The sequence below is a fragment of the Mirounga angustirostris genome, unplaced genomic scaffold (genome assembly GCF_029215605.1).
Source record: "Mirounga angustirostris isolate CCGP_5_RB_7025 unplaced genomic scaffold, mMirAng1.0.hap1 SCAF_14, whole genome shotgun sequence".
Classification (NCBI taxonomy): domain Eukaryota; kingdom Metazoa; phylum Chordata; class Mammalia; order Carnivora; family Phocidae; genus Mirounga; species Mirounga angustirostris.
The window spans coordinates 1,053,054-1,075,263 of record NW_026991722.1 but is presented as its reverse complement, the minus strand read 5'-3'; the positions used below and the strand labels follow the sequence as shown (position 1 = coordinate 1,075,263).

The 22,210-nt window shown below is 44.6% G+C and overlaps 1 protein-coding gene and 1 pseudogene across 19 annotated transcripts in view; one reads left to right on the top strand and one right to left on the bottom strand.

Moving 5' to 3' along the window:
* Nucleotides 1-1,114: 1,114 nt before the first annotated feature.
* Nucleotides 1,115-2,285, bottom strand: LOC123853213 (large ribosomal subunit protein uL5-like; annotated as a pseudogene).
* A 1,059-nt stretch (nucleotides 2,286-3,344) lies between these two features.
* ATP9B (ATPase phospholipid transporting 9B (putative)) overlaps nucleotides 3,345-22,210 on the top strand; it is a 249,713-nt gene continuing 230,847 nt past the window's right edge. For 5 of the 19 annotated variants that reach the window (XR_010407147.1, XM_064577570.1, XM_064577577.1 and 2 more), the window contains exon 1: nucleotides 3,350-3,699. Coding sequence is in view for 17 of the 19 variants with exons in the window: in XM_064577570.1 (XP_064433640.1) it covers nucleotides 3,584-3,699 (116 nt within the window). In the remaining 2 variants the exon portion in view is untranslated. Of the gene's footprint in view, nucleotides 3,700-16,892; nucleotides 18,945-22,210 lie in introns of those variants that run through there. The other 14 variants (XM_064577572.1, XM_064577561.1, XM_064577574.1 and 11 more) reach the window with 9 other exon arrangements.

Here is a 22,210-nt window from a genome sequence, read left to right as displayed (position 1 = left end):
AAGAGAAAGCTCTGCTCCAAGGCCTTGGGCTTTCCAGGGTACACCTGAAGTTGTACATGCCCTATAAATTCCACGTGTGCACACACCCATTCACACACTTGCTCACATGCACACACGTTTTTGTGGTTGACTTAAATTCTTTCAGGAAAATGAAACACTGAAATAAATTCTGCACAAAATACATTTTTTAATTAAGAGCTTGCTATAATTAATGTGAGTGCATCGTGTGGTAAAATGAATGAAAACTTTATTGTACTATAGTTACATTTTTCTCCTTTTATAATGGATCCAGACTTCACACGTTAGGAGGGTAGTTAGCCTTTCAAGGGGTGACACGTGGTGTTGGAAATCTCGTACTTTGGTCCCTGTTGGGGTGTTGTGAATTCAGATGCGGGGTAGAGAGGGAGGCAGAGCCCCAGAGAACAAAGCAAAGAAAGCATCAGTAGGAAATAATGAGTGCTAAAATGGGTCTTTAACAATGCATTTAAAGACCACTTGTCACAAGATTCATCTTTTATGGTAGTTTTTCTAAAAATTATTGTGCATTACAATAGCAGTCTTCAAACTTTTGTGCTCAGTGACCCCCTAAAAGAACTTTGGAAAAGTATGGATCCCTTCACTGGGCTTGTATAGACAGCTAAACGTTTTCACTGTAACCGTGAATAGTTACAAGTGATGCATTTTTAGCATGTTATATTTACATTTTAAAATGGAACTGTGACGTCACCTTTTTTTAAAAAAGATTTTATTTATTTATTTATTTGGAGAGTGTGAGCAGGGGAAGAGCAGAGGGAGAGAGAGAATCTCAAGCAGGCTCTGCACTGAGCTTGGAGCCCAACATGGGACTCGATCCCATGACCCTGAGACCATGACCTGAGCCAAAATTAAGTCGGACACTCAATGGACTGAGCCACCCTGGCGCCTGGGACATCACTTTTTAAAATGTACTGAATGACATTTAAATTCCATGATATGGTACCCACTGTCATCCATTTAAAAAATATATATATAATGAAGTTCTTCTTTGACATTTGAAAATCTTTTTGCTAAAGTATACTTTTTTAAAACGTTTCACTGAAAAGTTTTTATTGGCCTTTTGGATAGAAATGGGTATTTATCCGCCAGGGAGGATGATCCCATCACACACCTGCTAGAACCAGCACATGGCCTCCTCTTTGCTGAGTCTGTGTTTGGCCCCCCTGAGGCGCATGCTGCGCTTCTGCCTGGGATGCAGAAACTGGCCCACCCAGCACCACGTAGAACTCCAGGCCACACCTACCAATGCTTGGGTCACATTTGATCCCAGATCGACGTGCTGCTGGATCCCAAAGCCAAAGTTTCCAGCATTGGAGAAGTTATTTTTTCTTAACTCATACTCCTGCACCCTTAGACTTTTCTCTGGATTTCTTCTGCCCTGGCCCCACAGACAATCTTTTCATTTCTCCGACTGCCAAAGGATCTGATGGCCTATCTAGCTCTGGAGAACACAGGGTCTGGCCTCCAGCCGGGTCAGCCTGTTTCCGTTGTCCCCCACACGGACATGGAAGCAGAGATTGTGGATGCGATATTCCCACGTGGGGTTCTCCTTTTCACCTTGATCCTGTGCTGTGGTGAACAGGAAGAGCTAAAGCATAATTTTTGAAGAGGTCAAGTAACTCTCATGTGGATACGTAATGTATGTGTGCCAAAATTTTACAAACTTATGAATCAAGAGGAAGATCACGAGGGAAGATACAATGAGTAAGACCTTAAGACAGCCCCAGAGAGTTTTTCAGGACCTAGAATTCATAGCTGTTAGGATCAGGTCACTTAGACACAAAAGTGGTTAATATCCTAAAGGACAATAAACTATATCCTTTGATGTTCTATTTTCTTCCTGGGCCGGAATTATTTGCTTCTCTACTGCACGCTACCTTCACGCTAATGTGTAATTTCACTAAATTGGAGACCTCTACTAAGTAGTAGTCAGTTGAACGAAGTCCATTTCCCAGTCTTCGGGTGGCCTGTGCCCATATATGAGAAGAAATGACACGCCAGCCTCCTTTCGCCTTATGTCCAAGCTCGGGCGGTCAGTATTCTCTTTATAAAGCTCAGCTGGCAACTCTGGTTCAGAGGCTAAACATGGCCTTTGGAGCCTGGGTTCGAGTTCTGGCTGTGACCCAGGTCAGCTGCGTACCCATGCTGTGCCTCGGGGTTCTCGTCTGCGGAGGTGAGGGACAGTCACGACGCATGATTGTGGCCAGTGATCACATGGTCTTCTATCCTTTCACCTTCCGCTTCTCCATATGAGGCCTCTTAGACCTCAGGCATATATTTAGATTTGGTTTGTAGTCCAATCTGACAATTTGACTTTTTTTTTTTTTAAAGATTTTATTTATTTGACAGAGAGAGACACAGCGAGAGAGGGAACACAAGCAGGGGGAGGGGCAGAGGGAGAAGCAGGCTCCCCGCCGAGCGGGGAGCCCGATGCGGGGCTCGATCCCGGGACCCCGGGATCGTGACCTGAGCCGAAGGCAGACGCCCAACGACTGAGCCACCCAGGCGCCCCTGAATAATATGGGTTTCTGTGGGGGTTTTTCCCCATAAATATACCTAACAGTGCTGTAAATGTATTTTCTCTAACTTAGGAGCTCCTCCGTAACATTTTCTTTTCTCTAGCTTTTCATCGTAAGAATACAGTATGTTATACGCACAACATACAAAACGCGCTCATCAGCGTTTACTTTCCCGGGAAGGCTTCCGGCCAACAGCAGGCACTGAAGTCAAGTCTTCGGGTCAAAAGTCGTAACTGGGGGGAGCAGGCGCAGCTGACCCTGCGTCGGTCCTGGGTCAGCCACACCGCGCACAGCGGGCTGTGTTTTTGATCAGACGAAAGCCTCAGTTCCAAAGCACGGGAAGAGCTGAGACCACATTTCCAAGCTACAGATTAGCAGCAAACTTGAACAACACGACAGCAAAGTCGAGAGCTCTGGACTCGACGGTTAGCCCTCTCTTTGGGGGCCACTCGGGGGACTCTTACTGCGTAGGCGCGGGACAGCGCCGAACGCTCCTGCGCGCATGGAAGCCCGACAAGGCGGCGAGTGAGAGCACCGGAAAGTCCCCGGCGTCCGGGAACGGCGGGACTCGCGGCCGCCGCCGGAGACGCGCACCTGCCGCGCAGCCCCGCGCCGGCCGCCCGGCGCGCCCCCACGCGCACGCGCCCCGCGCCCCACGCCCCGCGCCGGGGGCGGGGCCGCCGGGACGCACGGCCTCCGCGCGCCGCGGTGACGCCATCCGGCCCGGCGCGCGGGGGGCGGGGCCTCGGGGCGTCCCCGCCTCCGCTTGCGCCCGCGCCGCGGCGGCCACGTCATCGGGCCCGGACGCGGGACGGAGCCTCCTAACGCCGCCGCCTCTGGCGCCTTTCCTTCGCCGCAGGCTGTCGTCATCAGGCTCCGACGCTCCGCGACGCCCTCGGGCTGGGGCGCGCGCGGGGCGGGCGAGGACGCGCGGGCGGTGCCTCCGCCGGGCTGTAGCTGAGCGCGGAGGGCGGGGAAAGGCCCGAGTTGAGGCGGAGCGAGGAGGGCGCGAAGGTGGCGGCCGCAAGATGGCGGACCAGATCCCGCTGTGCCCGGTGCGCGGCGCGGCGGCCGCCGCCAGCCGCAAGCGCGCGGCCTACTACAGCGCGGCGGGGCCGGGGCCGGGGGCCGAGCGGCCCAGCAGGTAACGACGGCGCCGGCCTCCCCCCCCCGCGGCGCCCCTCCCCCCGCGCCCGGTCCGGGCCCCCGAGCCCCGGCGGCGGGTGCGCCCCAGCTCGCAGGCCGCGCGCAGTGCTTCCGACCCCCGCACGCCCGCACTCGGGGGCGCGTCCGCCCTTGGGAAGGGCCCGGGCCCCCCGGCCCCGCCCCCGGCCCGGGGCGCCCCGGCCGCCCGACGCCCTCGGACGCGGGAGGCGGGGCCCGGCGTGCGGCTGCGGCGCCCCCGCGTGAGCCCGGCGGGCGGAGCGCCCGTCCCGCGCACACTGCCGGGGCCCGAGCCTCCGCGCGGCTCCAGCGGGGACGGGGACGCGCAGACACGAAGCGCAGACCTGCGTGGGCAACACGGCCTGTCGCAAATGCCGAGGGTTCGGCGTCGGTGCCGGGTGCGGGTGCGCTTAGCCCCGCGCTGGTTGGCCGGAGGCTTTGCTTTCCGCGAAGGGGAAGCGGGACTTCCCAGGCTAGGCTGTTCGGCGGGACCGCACTTCAGCTGCACGTTTAAAGCCCAGACCGTTCGATTGAAATGGAAGCCGCCTCCCCTGGCTGGTTTCAGCTCACGTTTAACGTATTTCTCGCCCGCAGAGAGGAATACTGCGTCTTATAAAAAGGAACTTATGAAAAGAGGAAGTCCTGCCTTCTACAGTTGATCGAAATTTTATTCCTAAGGAGTTGTAGAAGCAATTAACTTTTTTTTTTTAAAGATTTTATTTATTTATTTGAGAGAATGAGAGAGACAGAGAGCTCATGAGAGGGGGGGAGGGTCAGAGGGAGAAGCCGACTCCCCGCCGAGCAGGGAGCCCGATGCGGGACTCCAGGATCATGACCCGAGCCGAAGGCAGTCGCCCAACCGACTGAGCCACCCAGGCGCCCCTGCGATTAACTTTTTTAAAAAAAGATTTATTTATTTGAGAGAGAGTGCGCGTGCGTGCGGGGGGAGGGTCAGAGCGCGAGCGAGAATCTCAAGCCGACTCCCCACTGAGCGTGGAGCCCTAGGCGGGGCTTGATCCCACCACCTGAGATCAGGACCTGAGCTGAAATCAAGAGTTGGGCAGGTGCCCCGAAGCTGTTAACTTTTAGTACAGAGGAGGAAAAAGAACATTTCAATATCCAGTTGCTTCAGGATTCGAGTTTTAGAGTGACTTTTGTTCTGGGCTATTTGAGAAGCTGTAACATAGAGTCAGAAAGTATGGTCATGTAGAGCTGAATTGCATCGCGGCTCATTCACCGACTAGCTGTTGGATCTCATTAACCTGAACCCGCATTTCGTGGGATGTAAAATGGGGGGGATACTGTTGTTTTCCTACAGGATGGTGAAGGGTTACAGGAGAACCTGCTAAGGTGCCTGTGTTCAGTGTTTGGCCAGAAGTACCGTTTCTCTTTTCCTTCTTGATAGTACCTATAACAGTGATTGCGTCAGTAATTCTGAGTGGTTGATTTTGGGAGATCATTGTTTGGAAATATGCTACTTATTTCACAATAGGTTTCCGTCGCGGTTTGCATCTCAGTTTTTGCTGCAGGTATTTTGAAGCTCTGTCATTTGGTGTGTACATATTTAGGATTCTTATGTCTTTTGGTAGAGTGTTTCTTTTATTACATAATGTTCTTCTTTTTTCTGGTAATTTTCTTTGCTCTGAAATCTCCTCCTGCTTTATTGTGGATTAATGTTTGCATGGTGTTCGCTTTCAACCTCAGTTGAATTTGAATTGAGTCTCTTTGTTGGATCCTGGTTTTCCATTATGCACTCTGTCATTCTCTGGATTGGTGTATTTAGACCCTTTGCATTTAAGTTAATTATTGCTACATTAGAGCTGTAGGTGCTATTTTATTATTTGTTTATTTTGTTTCTTCTGATTTTCATTCCTCTTCTGTTTCTCTTTTTGACTTCCTTTAGGTTATTTGAACTTTTTTTGGGTATCTCTACAGGGTTTTTGAGTGTAAGTCTCTGTGTAGTTTTTGTAGTGTGTGCTCTATTGGGTATTGCAGTATACGTATGTAACTTATCACCATGGGGCGTTGGGATTAGTATTTTAGTCTGTGGAGTACAGACTGTGTAAACCTTACTTGCGTTTTGGTCCCTTTACCCATCTTCTCCCCCTACACTTTAAATATCATATCTTGAGTATCAGATGGTGTTACACTTTTTGTTTAAATCATCAAATATTTATAAAACTCATGATCATAAGGGATAGTCTAATGTACGTACCCATGTTTTTGCTCTTTCTGTTGTTCCTTCCTGGTATTCCAGGATTTTTTTTTCCCCATTCTTTTCTATTTGAAGTGCTTCCTATAGCCAATTTTGAAATTTCTTCCACCTTAGGATGTTTTTATTTCCCCTTCATTCCTGAAGGATGGATGTATTGGATATAGAATTCCTGGTTGACAGTTCTTTCATTAGCCTTGAAAACTGGTTACTGTCCACCTCACCTTCATGATTCCTGTTGAGAAGCTCACTGCCGCTCAAGATGGTGTTTCCCTGTGGGTAACGTGTCATTTCTCTCTGATTGCTTTCAAGGTTTTATTTGTTTTTCATTTTTACAAGTTTAACTGTGATGTATCTTGGTGTGGATTTCTTTTGGTTTATCTTGGTTGGTATTTAGTAAGAGTTTTTAATCTGTTGGGTTTTGTTTCACCAAAGTTAGGGAGTTTCTTCAAGGACTCTGGTTTCCACTGTCTTCTCTCTCTCCTGCTGGTACTGGCGTGATACAAATGTTGGGTCTTTTGTTAGTGTTACATAATTCCCTTAGGTCCCCCCACCCCCCGGTTTCTTTTTCCTGTGTTAAGATTATGTGAATTGTATTGATTTGTTCTCAAATTTCCTAATTCTGTCCTTTGTCATCTTCACTCTTCTATTGATCCCATGGAGCAGTGTTTCATTTTCACCAGTGTATTTGTCAGTTTTGTAATTTCTGTTTGTTTCAAGAGAGTTTGTTATTGCTTGTTCAAGCATGTATATGTTTGTGAAATAAGTAGCATATTTCCACACAATGATCTCCCAAAATCAACCACTCAGAATTACTGACGCAATCACTGTTATAGGTACTATCAAGGAGGAAAAGAGAAACGGTAAAATGATTGTCACATAATTCCAGTATCCGAGTTAATTTGAGTTTTGGTGTGTCTGTTGATCATCTTTTCTAACTCACACTGTGAATCTTCTGGTTCTTGGTATGACTGATGATTTTTTATTTTATCCTGGACATTTTGTCTATTATGTCTGGAGAATGTGGGTTCTGTTTATATCTTTTACTTGAGCAGGTGATTGCCCTATTTAAATTTACCCTGTAGGCCCTGGCCTACATTTGTGAGCTGTGATTCCAGTGACAGTTTAATTTTGTGCTACAGTTTTTGGTGTGCTTGGTTTATGTGGTGTACTGGGACTCTTTCTTGTCTCTGCTTACACTGCTGAGAGGAAGAGGCGATTTCCCCAGGCCCAGTGTCTCTTGGTAAGAGAAGGAACGGTCAGTCCGCGTGATGAAAAGGCTTTGTTGGATGGGCAGTGGTTGTACCCGCTCTGCATGTACCTGCTGGCTGTTCTGGTGTGTCTGGTTAGGGGGGAGTCTCAGCACCACTGTGGCCTTTGGAATCCCTCTTGCTGGTGCTTCCTGCTGCTCTGGTCTCTGGTGGCAGAGGAGGGGAGTTCAGGCCCTGAATAGCAGCAGTTTCCTGGACTGGCTGCTTCTGAAGTGGGGCTGTGCTTGGTGATGCTGCCTGGTTTCCCTCCTGGTGAGAGAGGGGCGTCTCGGCCCATGGGGACCCAGGGGCTTTCTGAGGCTTCTAACCTGTTTTTGTGGCAGGGTTCCTCTAACTGCTGCTGCCCAGATGCACCACTGTCCCTTGATGGGACAGGGGAGTCTTAGGTCCGTGGGGAAGGACGCCATTTCTCACGGCACTTGTTGATCTCTCTTGCTGGTGGTGGTGGACTCTTGCTCCCTCCAGGGGAGGAGTGATCTTTCTGGGCTGCCTTTTCTTGCTAGGTTGGGAGTTAGGGAATGCCAGGCCTGCCTATCTCCTTCCTTCTGTTGGGTGAGGGCATGTAGGATGTCCCGCCACTGTATCGTTTCTCAGTCCTTGGTCCCAAGCCCCCCCAACCCTCTTCCTCTTAACTGCTGCCTTCTTACCACCTTCCAGAGCTCTCCTTTGTTTGGCTCTTGCTTTATTTCCAAGCTTATAGTTGGACTTAGGTAAGAGGAGCAGGGAGAGATGGATCTTGACTGGAAGTTGTGCTTTTACATTATTTTGTGAAGGTTGGTTGTATTTTATCATAATAACATATAGTAAAAGGCTAATGAGAATATACTGTGGCTCTGTACTCCACTTATTCCTTCCTCCTTACCCCAGCCTCTCACCCCCAAGGCACTTATCTTGGATTCTTCTAGTTGTATCTTCTGACATTTAAAATCTCCGTATTTCAGTGGCTATATTCCTGACTGTCAACATCGAAAATTACTTTTCTTTTGAAGCCTTCCATTATCTCAACCCCAGCCAGGATAGAATTAGATGTCCCTGCTGGCTCCTACAGGCTCCTGTTCCCCTCAGAACACAGATTGCACTTGACTGTAAATGTCTCTTTTCCATGAATGGAACGGCAGTGACTGTCAGATGTTACCCCTGATGCCTGGCCTCATGAGATGACTTGGAAAGTGTTCCCTTCTCTCCTGCTTTCTGGAAGATACAAATACAGTTGCTCTCTTCTTTAAATGTTTGGTAGAATTTCCAGTGAAACCGTCTGGAACTAGAGATTTCTTTTTTGGGTGTTTCAGTTTACAAACTCAGTTCTTTAATAGTTAACTAGGCTATTCAAATGAGCTATTTTGTTTGGGGTGAGTTGTGATTGTGCCCATTGAGGAATTGGTCCTTTTCAGGAAAGTTGCCATATTTATGTGTGTAGTGTTGTTTGTAATATATTCTCTTACTATCTTTTTGATGTTGTTTCATTCAGATATTGGTGGTTTGTGCCTTCACTCTTGTTGGTTAGTCTTACCAGAGGTTTGATTTTTTTCAAAGAGCCATCTTTTATTTTTCTTATTTTTTCTGTAGTTGTCTATTTTCAGTTTTATTAATTTCTGTGCTTTATTTTTCCTTCTTTTTGCTTGCTTTTTTAGGTTTTATTTTTTATCTTCTCATTCTTGTTTCTTATGGTGGGAGTTTAGATTATTGACTGGAGACTTTTCCTCTTTTTTTAACATAAGGATTTTGTGCTGTAAATTTCCCTCTCAGCACTGATTTATCTGTGTCCCACAAATTTTGGCATTTTGTTTTACTTTGAGACTTCCCCTTTGTCTCATGGATTACTTAGGAATGTGTATGGAAAATTTGCTGTTATTTTTCTGTTACTAATTTCTAGCATGATTTCTTTGTGGTTAAAGAACATGCTTCGTGTTACTTCATTTAATTTTGGTGGTTTGTCTTGTGACCAAGAATATGGTCTATACTGGAAGAATTTCAGGGCCCAAAAGAAGGTGTATTGTGCTCTTGTTGGGTGAAATGTTCTGAAATGTTGATAAGATCCTGTTATCTTTGTTAATTTATGGTCTGGTTGTTCTCTTGGTTGTTGAGGGTGGGTTGTTGAAGTCTCTAACTTTAATTGTGCATTTGTGTATTTTTCCTTTTGATTTTATCAATTTTTACTTTACTGTTTTGCCAGTCTGTCATTTGGTGCAGACATGTTTGGGATTGCTCTGTTTTGATGGACTGACGCTTTCATTATTTTATAATTTCCATCTGTCTCTAGTAATATTTTTGCTCTGGGCTTTACTTTTTCTGATATTAATATAGCCACTCATGCTTTCTTTTGATTAATGTTTACCTGGCATATAATTTTCCATCCTTTTACTTTCAGCCTACTTATATTTGAGGTAAGTTTCTTGTAGTCAGCATATGGTTGGCTTATGTTTTTTATCCACTGTGCCAATCTCTGTCTTATGAGTGATATATTTAGAACATTTATGTTCAGTGTAATGATTGCCAAGGTAGGGCTTATATCTGCCATTTTCCTTTTTGATTGCTGTGTTGTTTCTTTGTTTTCTTTTTCCTGTTTTTCTGTGGGTTACTTGAACAATTTTGAGAATTCCATTTTGATTTACCTATGGTGGTTTTCCATTGTATCTCATTGTATAAATATTATTTAGTGGTAGTTCTAGATACGACATTATACATATGTGACTCATCACAGTATTCTGGTGTTGGTATTTTATCGGTGTTAGTAAAGTGAAGAATCGGTACCTCTTTACATCCCTTTATTGATCCTTACTGGTAAAGTAATTATCTTGTACAATTACATAAATATTTTAATTTTGCAAAAGTACGTAAATATTTCCTTTACATATGACTAGAGTTACACATCAGACAGTGTTAATTTTTCTCTCTCTCAAACATAATCTTGAAAACTCAAAAGGAGAAGAAATGCCTATTATATTGACCCATGTTTTCACTATTCCTGTTGTTCTCTTATTTCTTGAAGTTCCTGAATTCCTTATTATTTCTCTTCTAAGAATTCCTTGCTATTCTTTTAGTGTAGGTCTGCTGAAAACAAATTCTCTTAGTTTTCTTTCATCTTAGAAGGTCTTATTTCTCCTTCATTCCTGAAGGGTAATTTTACCAGATATACAATTTGGGGTTGACAGTCCTTTTTCTATTTTAGCACTTGGAAAATGTTATGCTACTTCTTTCTGGCCTCCATGATTTCTGATGAGAAATCTGATGTCATTGGAATGTTTTCTTTTCCCGTGGGTAAGATGTCATTTCCCAGTGCTTCCAAGCTTTTTTTCTTGTCTTTAGTTCAGTAGTTTGATTATTATGGGTCTTGGCATAGATTTCTTTGGGTTTATACTGTTTGGGGTTCACATAGCATATTGAATCTGCAAGTTTATATCTTTTGTCAAGTTAGGAGTTTTCAGCCATTATTTGTCTAAATACTTTTTTAGTCCCACCCTCTTTCATCTCTTCTAACACTCTCTCTGGAGACACCTTGTGAGATCTTTTCTTGTGTCTTAAATGTCCTGAGTTTCTCATTTGTTTTAAGTCCATTTTCTGTCCAGATTGGTTTCTGTTGTTTACTCTTCAGTTTCATTGATTTTTCTTTGTCTCTTCTTTTCTGCCCCTGAACCCTACGCATTAAGTTTTCAAATCTCCGTTATTGTATTTTTTAGTTTTAGAATTTCCATTTGATTCTTCTTCATATTAGCTTTCTTTGCTGAAATAGCTGTTTGTTTCTTTTCTTTTTTTTTTTTTTTAAAGATTTTATTTATTTGACAGAGAGAGACACAGCGAGAGAGGGAACACAAGCAGGGGGAGTGGGAGAGGGAGAAGCAGGCTTTCCGCTGAGCAGGGAGCCCGATGCGGGGCTCGATCCCAGGACCCTGGGATCATGACCTGAGCCGAAGGCAGACGCTTAATGACTGAGCCACCCAGGCGCCCCTGTTTGTTTTCATTTGCTTCAAGTATGTTTGTAATTGCCCATAGACACATTTTTATGATGGATATTTTAGAATCCTTGTCAGATAATTTCAACATATGCATCCCTTTGATGTTGGCATTTGTTGATTATTTTTCCTTCAGGAGTAGAGATTTTCCTGGCTTTTGGTCCTTTTTTTTTTAAATTGTATCCTGGACATTTTGGGTATTATGCTGTGAGGTTCTGGACTTTATTTAAATAATCTTCTGTTTTATCAGGCCTCCTCTAACACCACTTGGGACTGGGGGGTAGGGAGGTGGGATGAGGTGGTGCTGCCTTGTTGCTGGCAGGTGGGGTGAAAGCCGGGTTCCCTTTGACACCTGGGAGAAGAGGGTGCCCCCTTTACCGCTGGGCAGAGATGGGGTCTGCGGTGCTGCGTGGGGCTCTGCTGATGTCCCCTTGTCTGGGAAGGGGAGGAGTGCCTGTTTATTGCAGCCTCTGGCCTCCTGCAGTATGGCCTGGGGGGCCTTTACGTCTGGGTTCCTGTGACAGTGGTAGGGATGGGCAGGAGGGCCCGGGCTGTTCTTGGGGCTCTCTTTGGTTTATGTCCGTGGTTTTTCTGGCTGCTGACTCTCTGGTACACAATTCGGGATAAATGAGGCCGAAGGAGCGCATTGGGAGCTCAACTGTTGTGTGACCTCTGGAGTCCGGGTCCCTCCTGGTCTGCCTCCTTCTCTTCACCTTTCCCTCTGTCATTTCCAGGGTTATAGCTGTGCTTATGGGGGAGGTGGGGGGAGGGCATCTGCTCAAGTCTTGTTCTGGAACTGGCAGGAAGGAGTCATTTACCTTTGTTCTGTTTTTGTCTTTACTCTTTGTATTTGAAAGTTAGTCTTATTATTTATTTTTCCATTCACTAACAAGTTTTGGCTACAGGTCTCCCGTTTAGAGTGTAAAATTCAGGGTTTTATGTATTCACAGGTGAATGCAGCCATCACCACAGGCAGGGTTGGAGGATTTTCTTCACCTCTGAGAGAGACCTAGCGCCCTGCCTCTCAGCACCCCCTGCACCCCATCTCTGGAGGTTTTCTTATTGCAGTGAGATGTACTTAACAAAGCTAACTGTGTTTAGGGTACTTTTGACTTAATATATAATAAATCTCTAATTTCATACTTCAGAACTGTAAAGTGAGTAGATTAAAGTTTTATATCAAAATTATGGCTTTTCTAGTATTTCTGTTTTGGGAAATCTGTAAATTAGAATACAGCTAAAAAATAGATAAAAAAATAAAAAGTGCAAATTCAGTCTTATATTTCCAAGAACAAAAGTTTATATTATGAGGTCTTTTTCTTCCACATTGGCAATTGAAAGCTAATTGGTTGTTAGAAAAACAGCTTTGATATGGGCTTTTCTTGCTTTGTGAGCTTTAAAAGGCTTTTTCTTTGACCATATAAAAATGTCTTTTTGTGTTCATAATGTATAAGGAATTGTAGTAATGTATTTTAAAGGTTCTCAGGTTTTCCTTAGAGTGAAACTACTTTTATTTCATTATAATCATACTACTTTAGGACACAATATATTTAAAATATAGTGATCATAAATTGTTACAACCTGTATAAAATTTTTCATCATTGGGTTTGTACTTTATGAAAATTTCAAGGGGACAAATTAGATATGATTTGAGTATGGTTAATACAGGAGGATGTTCTTGGTTTTTTGCGGGGGATTAGGGGTTTTTTTTTGGAAGTTATTAGGTGAATGAAATGCTGTGTCCCACGCATAGTATTTAATAGTTCAGTAAGAGTGCAATTACTTGTTAAGATCATATTCTGTGAACTAATGTGAGGCATTGATTTTCTTTTTGCAGTATGTATAGTTGAATAAAAGTAAGGTATTTGTTACTTGATATTTTTCATTTCTGTCTTTTAAATGGTACCGGTGTCATTCAAATTATCTTCACATTTGAAAAAAGAATGACGGACACTGGACATCACTTTGTTTATCCATGTCTGTTAGTACCTTTCCTTTGCTTCACGTTGCAGTGTGGCTTTTGGCCCTGCCTAGAGTCATTTGCAGTATTACAATAGTTAAACTTTACTGTTTGAGAAGAGAGTCATGCTGAGAACAGATGGCTATTGTCTGATTATCTCTAAAATAGTAGTGTGTTTCTTAATAGAGGCAACACAGTTTTTTTAATGCTAGTTTTCTCATTCTGAGTGTCTATACACAGTTTTCTCTGAATCTTAAAAATTTTACATTTATGATGATGATCTAAAAAATGCCTTTACTCTAGTTATAAAGATGAAACTTCTTTTTTGTGATGATTCACAGCTGAAAAGGTTTTTCCAAGTACCAAATGATTCTTCCTTTGTTTTTTTTTTTAAGATTTATTTATTTATTTATTTGATAGAGAGTGAGAGAAAGAGAGAGCACAAGCAGGGGGAGGGGCAGAGGGAGAAGGAGAAGCAGATTCTGGGAGTCCAATGTGGGACTTGATTCCAGGACTCTGGGATCATGACCTGAGCCGAAGGCAGACGCTTAGCCTACTGAGCCACCCAGGCACCCCTACTAAATGATTCTTAAGATAGCATTTATCAAAGTGCTCAGGCCCAGGACTCCTTGGAATCAGAGACATATTTTTAAGGATCTGTAGTTCACTCGAGTTTATGAAATTCTTTAAACCTGCCAGAACAGATATGTTTCACTTCATTTTCTACAACTGACAGTATTAGCATGAAGATAGATTTGGTGATTGTGAACATCATAGTTTTAGGTAACTGGATTATGTGTCCTGAGCTAATTGGCCCACTTATCTTTTAATTTCTGGATTGGCATTTACATAATATTAGATATTGTCCCATTAACTCTAATTTAGAAGCTTGTTTCAATTCATGTATAGTGTTGGTGTAATTCTTATGTTAAGAAATTGGTATTGAGGTTTTTTACAGAACACGTGGAAGAGGAGTCGGTGGCTCCGAGGTTACTGTGTATATAGTCCACGTGGGGGGCATCTCTGGGCGTGGGGACTGACTGGCCCTTGCCCTTCTTGCTTGTTTTTACTGCTAAGGTCAGGGCGTGCTTTTCAGGCAATGTTCCTTTACCTTTTTTTTTTTTTTTTTTTTTTACAACTATTCTGCTGTTTATCTCCTCTGCTACTGTAGGAAGGGAAGAGTCCCAATTTCCCAGTATACAGTTTTGCTGCTTATTAATGACTCATCAGTGACACACTTGAACTTGGAAGCTGTGTTTGATGAAGGAAACACACACATTTCTTTATAGCACTTTGTTGCTTTGTTTTTCTACTTTATTAATATGTAGGCAAAGAGGGCAGTGTTTATTTTTCTTAAAGAAGGTTTAAGCATTAGGCATATTTTAAATGGTTTCTCCCTTTACTATCAGTTGGCTTCTCAGAAATGCTTCTCATTAAAATGGAAACAGTAAGGCTGTTAGATACTTAGTGTGAGTTTAAGCTAGTTATTGTATTGACCTACTTTTACTTTTACTTAGATACACGTAAATTATGCACCTTCTAGTACTTGAGTGTTTTTTGTTGAAAGTTCCCAATTTTTCTAAACCTTTGGCAGCAGCTAAGAGAGCTGTCTCCATTTCTTAGTGTGGCAGTACTCTTGGGTTTGGTATCATCTGTTCTGTCGTCTTTGTTCACATTGTTTTTACTCATTTTAAAAATATGTTTCTAGAATTATACTTAATTGCTGGAAACGTTGATTTTTCTTGAGTGACAAACCAATTAAGTGTGTATGACACTAGGCAACAAAGACACACAGGATTTTCTGCTTATCCTGTCTCTGAAAAAATCCATTATTCATCATCTTATTGTTTTTAAATACTGAGGTAAAATTTTCAATACAATAGGAAAATTGCTTTGGAAATGGAATAAATTGCTTGCCAGTTCAAAGGCTCCATCTCTGAAGTGGAGGTTACTAAACATGATGTTGCTTATGTTCATTATCTTTCAGACTCTTTGTACTACTTTTCTAGCATTAAACTTGATGAGATTGTGACTTTTGCTAAAATGCCACACAATCGCTGAAAGAACTTAATGAAAAAGACTAAAAATCTCATTTTGTATACCATATTATAATATATCTAAGTGGCGTTTTGAATTTTAATTGCATTTTGTATAAATATGCATTTTCTAGTTGACTGTTTTAAAAGAAGTGATCTTATGCAGAGAATGAGAAAAAAGGAATTTTTCTGAGGAAACCTATTAACTCTCTCTTAGGCCCGCTACCTCACAGCTGAGAGGAGCTTTTGCGTGAGCCTCTGAAATGATGAGTCTCCTGTTGTGGGACTGTTGTGGTGCTGTGGATGGTGACTGGCGCGAGGGGGCCCTTGGTGCCGGTCGGAGGCGAGGACAGGTGCTGCCGCTCCTCACTGTGACCCTCGGAAGGCCCTCCCTCCGCCTTATTACTGTCAGCGACAGCGCGTGGTCGTCCGACACCTGTGACCAGATCTCATCACTGATACTAAAGTCTTCCGTGCTTTTGGGTGGACTTTTAAGCAGCACAGCACAGTAATGGTCATCTTTGTAGATCAGTCTTGTATACATTTTTCATGTTTTCAAATATTTGTTTTCATGGGATAATTAGAACCTGTGGTTAAAGTTACATTACAGAAAAAGGGCTGTCAATGCATTTTCACAAACTGTCCTCCATAAAAGTTGTTCACACTCTTGCTAGCCATTAAGAGTGCTTCGTTATCCAAGACTGTTAAGAACGCTAAGGGTGAAGAATTTTTTTCAATTGTTTTAATTTGGTGTTTTAGAAGTTCTCTTGAAAACAAAGATTACTCCTAGTGTTAAAGCCTTCCACTGAGAATTAAAGTGACACTCCTTATACCGACAGGCCAGGCCCATGGGACTCACCCCTGCCCACCTCTCCAGCCGCATCCGGTGGCCCTCCCGTGGCTTGCCCACTCCAGCTGCCCTGGCCTTCTCTCCAGTCCTGAGCCCTCAAGGCTCTGCAGCCCCTTCCAGGTCTCCCAAGACCTTCTGTGGTTGGTTCCTTTCAGGCATATGTCCCTCTTGAGAGTCGGCTTCCTTCTGGCCGACTCGGCTTCCTTCTGGCCCTCGCGCCTTCTTTGTTATAGTCTTCCCAACACTTCTCCCTTTGCAAGTAGCCAGCCCCCTTCTTGTGTTTGTCCTGTCTGTCCTGCAGCCCTTGGGACAGTGCTCACACAGGGCAGTCCCTTAGGTGTGTGTGGGAAGGGTTGGAGTTCCTAATGTGGCTGCACATAATTCTCTAAGTACAACTGTATTTCTTTTTTTATGAATTGTCTTTGCTCATCTGTCATTCAAAGTGTTTGCTTTTTTTTAAATTTTATTTGTGAGAACTGTTTCTGAGGAATGGTTTTACTGTCACGTGCTGTAAAAGTTTCTCATTTGCTCTGAACTTTTCTTCTTGGACCATGCAGAATACAGGCACCCTGGGTGCCCGGCTGTGGGAAGGGCTCCGCAGACCCCAGCCCCCTTCTCCAGGGCCTCACAGTCCCGAGGCCTTCAGGAGTGTTCTTTCTCCTTCTGGTGTTTGGTCTCACTGACAGACCAGCTCCCCAAGTGATCAGACTCTTGCCTGAATATGCCTGGCGTGTGAGGATCTGGCTTTTCCAGGAGAGCCATACCGATTCTAGTGCCTTAACTGTGGCAGCCGGCAGGAGGGTGAGGGGAAGGGGCCTGGTGGTGCGCTCAGGCAGACCCCAGGGGTAGAAACCAGCTTCGTATGTTGGAGATGCGGGTAATGATGAGGAAATATCCATCTGCCAGGGGTTACGTGGCTGCTAGGGAGCCGGATACCAGCAATATTTATAGAATTTGTTCCTTTTTAAAAAATTTATATGAGGCATAAAATTTACCATCTTAACCACGTCTACCCAAGCGTGCGGTGCAGTGGCCGTGAGCACATTCACGCTGTTGGACTGCTGTCTTCACCTCCCGCCCCCAGGCCTCCTTCCTCGTCCCAAACCCGAGCTCTGCACCCGTGAGACGCCGCGCTGTCCCCTTCCCGGCCCCCGTCGCCTCTCTGTACCTCTGTGTCTGTGCAGTTGACTGCTGTCACCTCGCGGAAGTGGAGCCCTTCAAGGTCTGTCTTGTGTCTGGCTTATTTCACTGAGCGAGATGTTTTCAAGCTTCGTGCCATAGCACGCGTCACATTCCCTACTTCTTTTAAACTGAGTGATGTCACATTGTATGGAGAGACCACATTTGGTCTTGGACATTTCAGTTATTGGACATTTCAGTTATTTTTCTTTTTTATAGTAAGAATTTTCTGTGGTAATTGTCTAAAACTAGGAATTAAATGAACGTAGGCGAAGTGTTAGATTCAGGCCTGACAGTTTCAGCAAACACTGGCTGCTGGCTTCTCCTGTCCTTCCTCCTCCTCTCAACGCTGAATTCCTACCTGGGCAGCAGGGAAGGGAGGCCAGGCTGGCTTGCACCCACGTTCGTTGTCCTTCCCTCAGCCTCGCCCTCTCTTTCTCTCCTCCCCTCCCTCCCTCAGGGGGTAGATGTCCCTTGATCTGTAGCAGGGAGGGGTAACCTGAGGATCCAGATGTTCCTTCAGTAGCTTTCAGTCAGTTCCTACTCTATCCTCCTTCCACACCCACTTCAGAGGTCGGCCTGGCACCAGACCCGCCCCTCCAGGGTCCCAAGGTTCTCCTGCTTCCTCGCTGCTGTGCTGAGACTCCTGTTTTTCTTGGATCTGCTTATTTACCATCCATCTATCTGCTTTCTAGCCTTCTGCATTTTGTTATCATCTCTTGTTTTCTGTTCTGTAGGTTTCAGCTTTAAGAAAAAGCAGTATTTTTGGTATTGAAGATAGTCATGTATTTAATCTTCCATTTTTATGGGAAACGTTTTCTAATCCTTTTTACATGTGTGTATGTCTGTCTGTGTCTTCTCTTTCAGAAGACAGCTATTCTGGGCGTCCTAGTCTGCATAGCGGTGTGGACCTCTAGTCGCTCTTCTTACAGGAGTTAATAGTTGTAGTTATCTCGAAGCAGGCTGCCTTCTGTGTCCCAGCTCCAGTTCTAGAATTCCCTTGGATAGTTGTGGCTTAGCTTGGGTGGCTGGCAGTCCTTCCTGAGCTGTGCACTGCCCCTCCTACCTCCCCTACCTTCCCATACGCAGCGGTCATTCCACACGCACCCTGCCCCTCTACCTGCATGCAGCCCCTGCAGCCTGAGCTCAGTCGGCACCCTCCAAGGGCTAGGTGACTGTCTCGCCAGTTGCCACTGCTATCATTTTAAATTTACTGATGAATGAGTCTGAGCCTGTGAGTTACAAGCTGCGTCTGTTACTGACTGCCGTGTTTTCAGTGTAGGCACACGTGTTGGTGCTCAGCAGTTGACTGAGTATATATATACCCAGCATAGCCAAATGGCTTGCAGAACATTTGTTCACCTTCCTGTAAGGATTTTGAGAGGTGATCTTCCTTGGGGTCCTCAGCCTAATGTACTCTTTGTATTCCAGTAGTTTCAGAGGTCTCGTGGTTTTCATTTTTTATATGAAGTTATATTGGGAGGAGGAGAAGTGTTAGGGTGGTTAGTGTTTGCTAAGGATCCCCTCACCATCTGCTCAGGCTTATTCTCTGCTTTACGGTCTAAGGGCAGGTGGTCCCTGTATTTGTCATGTGCTGTGTGTCGGTTCCCCTTGATGCCTAACGGGCCCTGCACCGAAGCACCAGAGGGCCCGGGAGAGCCTCAGCACGGGCTGTCGGCACACTTACATCCTCCATGAGGAGAACACCGCTGTCTTCTACTTACCACCCTCTCTTGTCCGAGGGCCGTTTCGCATGAGCGAGGAAAGGTGAGAGCTAGGAAGCGGGAAGCAGGATTGTCAAATTGACTCAGAATACAAAGAAAACAAAATCGTGTCATCAATTGCTGTGCAGTTGTATTAGTGTCCTATTGCTGTTGTAAAATTATCATAAATCTAGTGGCTTAAAACAAATGTATTATTTTCCAGTTCTGAAGGTCAGAACCGTATGGTCTCACACGGTTACAATCAGGGTGTCAACATGCTGCGTCTCCTTCTGTAGGTCCTTGCAGACAGTCCAGTTCCATGTGGCTGTAGGTTAAAGTCCTGTTTTCTTGCGCCCAAATTACTCTAATACAAAACATTTAAGAGATACTACAAGTCAGTGTGGAAGAGATGGACTCTTGCATAAATAACATCGCCATTTCTGTTGTTGTGTAGCGTATACATCCCTGCAAATCTTCGTATTTGGTAGAAGTGCTCACTGAGAGTAACAGGGTTTATGGGCAAAAGTAATTTAGGGCACACCACTGGGGACCACATCACCAACAAAAACAGTCAAGGTCCTGGTGACATTTGCTGAAGAGGCATATTGAGTTCCTGGCCAGTGAAGATTGACCTGTGAGGAGGCTGGTGCCCCGGGAGAGGGTCCTAGTTCCTGGGGTGCCCCCAGTGCACATGCCCCAAATATGCCCAGCTCCACTGAACAGCATGGGGAGCAGCCTTAGCCACAGTTTGTAAGTAGTAGTGCAGGACCCCGTGTGATAGCAAAAGTGAATCGGTGCCAGTGATGACAAGATGCTGTTTTCCTCCCTTTATTTAAGTGAAGGGTTATATGTATTTAGCTCTCGTCTGATGAGGGTGAGGTAAAATTGCTTTTGGCGTTATTCATAGCACTCATAGTGGTGGGAGTTTAAATTTGCATTTGGCAATAATATTCCAAGTGTTTTAGAGCTTATGACTTTATATAACTATTACAGTTCTGGGATTCTTTGAAAGAATTCATGTAAAAATACGGAGAAAGTTCTGTGTACAGATATTTGCACTGAAACATTATTTAGTGGGAAGTTATAAATGTCTTCTCTGTCCAATAGTGGGGGGTAACTCAGTAACCTGTGACTCAATAATCCACTTGCTGGATTATTTTTTAGTTACCACATGTTAAAAAGATGGTAAAAGGAGCTTAGGTAGCAGGTCAGCATTGGCCTTATTGTCCAAGGACATCTTTACAGTCATTGAAGTCCACTTGTGTTTGGATTCTTGACAGCTAGGCACCTGTTTCAAAAATAAAGTTTCAAGAAGGTAGAGGCTTCTGGAATCTTGCCTTCTGACCTTTTCACAGAATCCTAGTAAGCAGAGGACTGCCTGGCACCATCAAGGCATACCTGCACATGCACACGCCCACACACACATGCAGGTGTGTGAACACCCACATGCAGAGATTCCCTGAAGGACTGCTAACAAGATAACTTAAGTTTGCACATATGAAGCTTGTTTAGGTACTGTACGTTGTGTATATAGGTCATATACATTTAAAGCTTGTTATGTACTGTAGAAGACGTATTTCAGTAACATTTTATAGGGCAGAATGGAAATAATTCTGTTCTTGGATATTCCTGATTATCTGTAGTAGCACTCACCATTGTCATTCTTTTTTTTTTAAAGATTTTATTTATTTATTTGACAGAGAGACAGAGAGAGAGAGGGAACACGAGCAGGGGGAGTGGGAGAGAGGGAAGCAGGCTTCCTGCTGAGCAGGGAGCCCGACACAGGGCTCGATCCCAGGATCCTGGGATTATGACCTGAGCCGAAGGCAGACACTTAACGACTGAGCTACCCAGGCGCCCCTCATTGGTTGTATCTTTTTAATTTCTTTTAATTTGGAGAAATCTTTGTGGTGGTTTTCTTTCTTCTGATGATGTGGCGTTTTTGAAGAGTCCGGGCTGGTGGTCTGTAGCATCTGGATCAGTACCTCCTGGACCTGGCTGTAGTGCTCTTATTTTGTGTGCTTCCCATCACGTGAAAATTAGCCCCAGAGCAGTGCTTCTCAAGCAGCAGAGTGCGAGGGCTTTCGATACCAACTGTAGGCTACTTCCAGAAGTCTCTGGCGCCAAGAATTTCTGTGGACTGCACTTTGAGAACCACTGCTCTGGGATTGAGTAACTGCGGTAGCTGTGTGCGTGTGTTGGACCTGCTTCTTACTGTATCACACCAGCAGGTAGACGTCAAGTTGTCCTGTGATGACTGGTTCTGAGTGTGTGTTCTAGCTTAAGGTGCTGATCTCTAGAACTTCTGCTGTTCTCAAGTTTCCATTTGCAGTTGTGAAGAATTGGATGATTCTCCAGCGTCGTGACAGTTCTGTTCCCAAATGGTGCTTCTGTGCCCCTCCCTCCAAGTATTAGTGGATTTTCCAAATATCTTTCTGTAATTGATTTATTTATTTTTAAATTTATTTTTAAAGATTTTGAGAGACAGAGAAAGAGAGCATGAGCAGGGAGAGATTGGCAGAGGGAGAAGTAGACGCCCCGCTGAGCAGAGAGCTTGATCCCAGGACCCTGGGATCACGACCTGAGCTGTAGGCAGATGCTTAACTGGCTGAGTCAGCCAGGTGCCCCTGATTTTTTTTTTTTTTAAAGATTTATTTGTTTCAGAGAGAGAGTGCAAGCATGAGTGGGGGGAGGGGAAGAGGGAGAAGCAGACTCCCCGCTGAGCAGGGAGCCAGAAGCAGGACTCGATCCCAACACCCTAAGATCATGACCTGAGCTGAGGCAGACCCTTAAGCACCTGAGCCATCCAGGCGTCCCTTTCTGTTACTGATTTTTAAAAGAAATTCCTTTATGGTGAGAGAACATACTTTGTCTAATTTCAGTTCTTCTTGAATTTGTTAGTTTGTGTTATGGCCCAGGATGTGGTCCGTGGGGATGAGGGTTCATTGTGCACTTGATGAGAACATTCTGCTGTGTAGGGTAGAGTGCTCTGTAAATGCCAGGCAGGGTAGGTTGGCTGACAGTGTTGACCACGTCTTTCTGTCCTTTCTGATAGTCTGTTTCTTCCATCAATTACTGAGAGAGGAGTTACGAAGTCTTCCGGCAGTATTATCGATTTGTTTCTTTGTCCTTTTACTTACATATTTCATACTTTGTGTATTTTGAAACTGGTGGTAGGTGCATGCACATTTATGATTGCTAGGGCTTATGGGTGATTTGATCTTTTATCATTATATAATGTTCTTTTTTATCCTGGGCAGTTCTTCCATTTTATTTTTTTGATGTCTTCTTTGTCATATTGTAATAGCTACTTTTCTTCCTTTGAAAGAG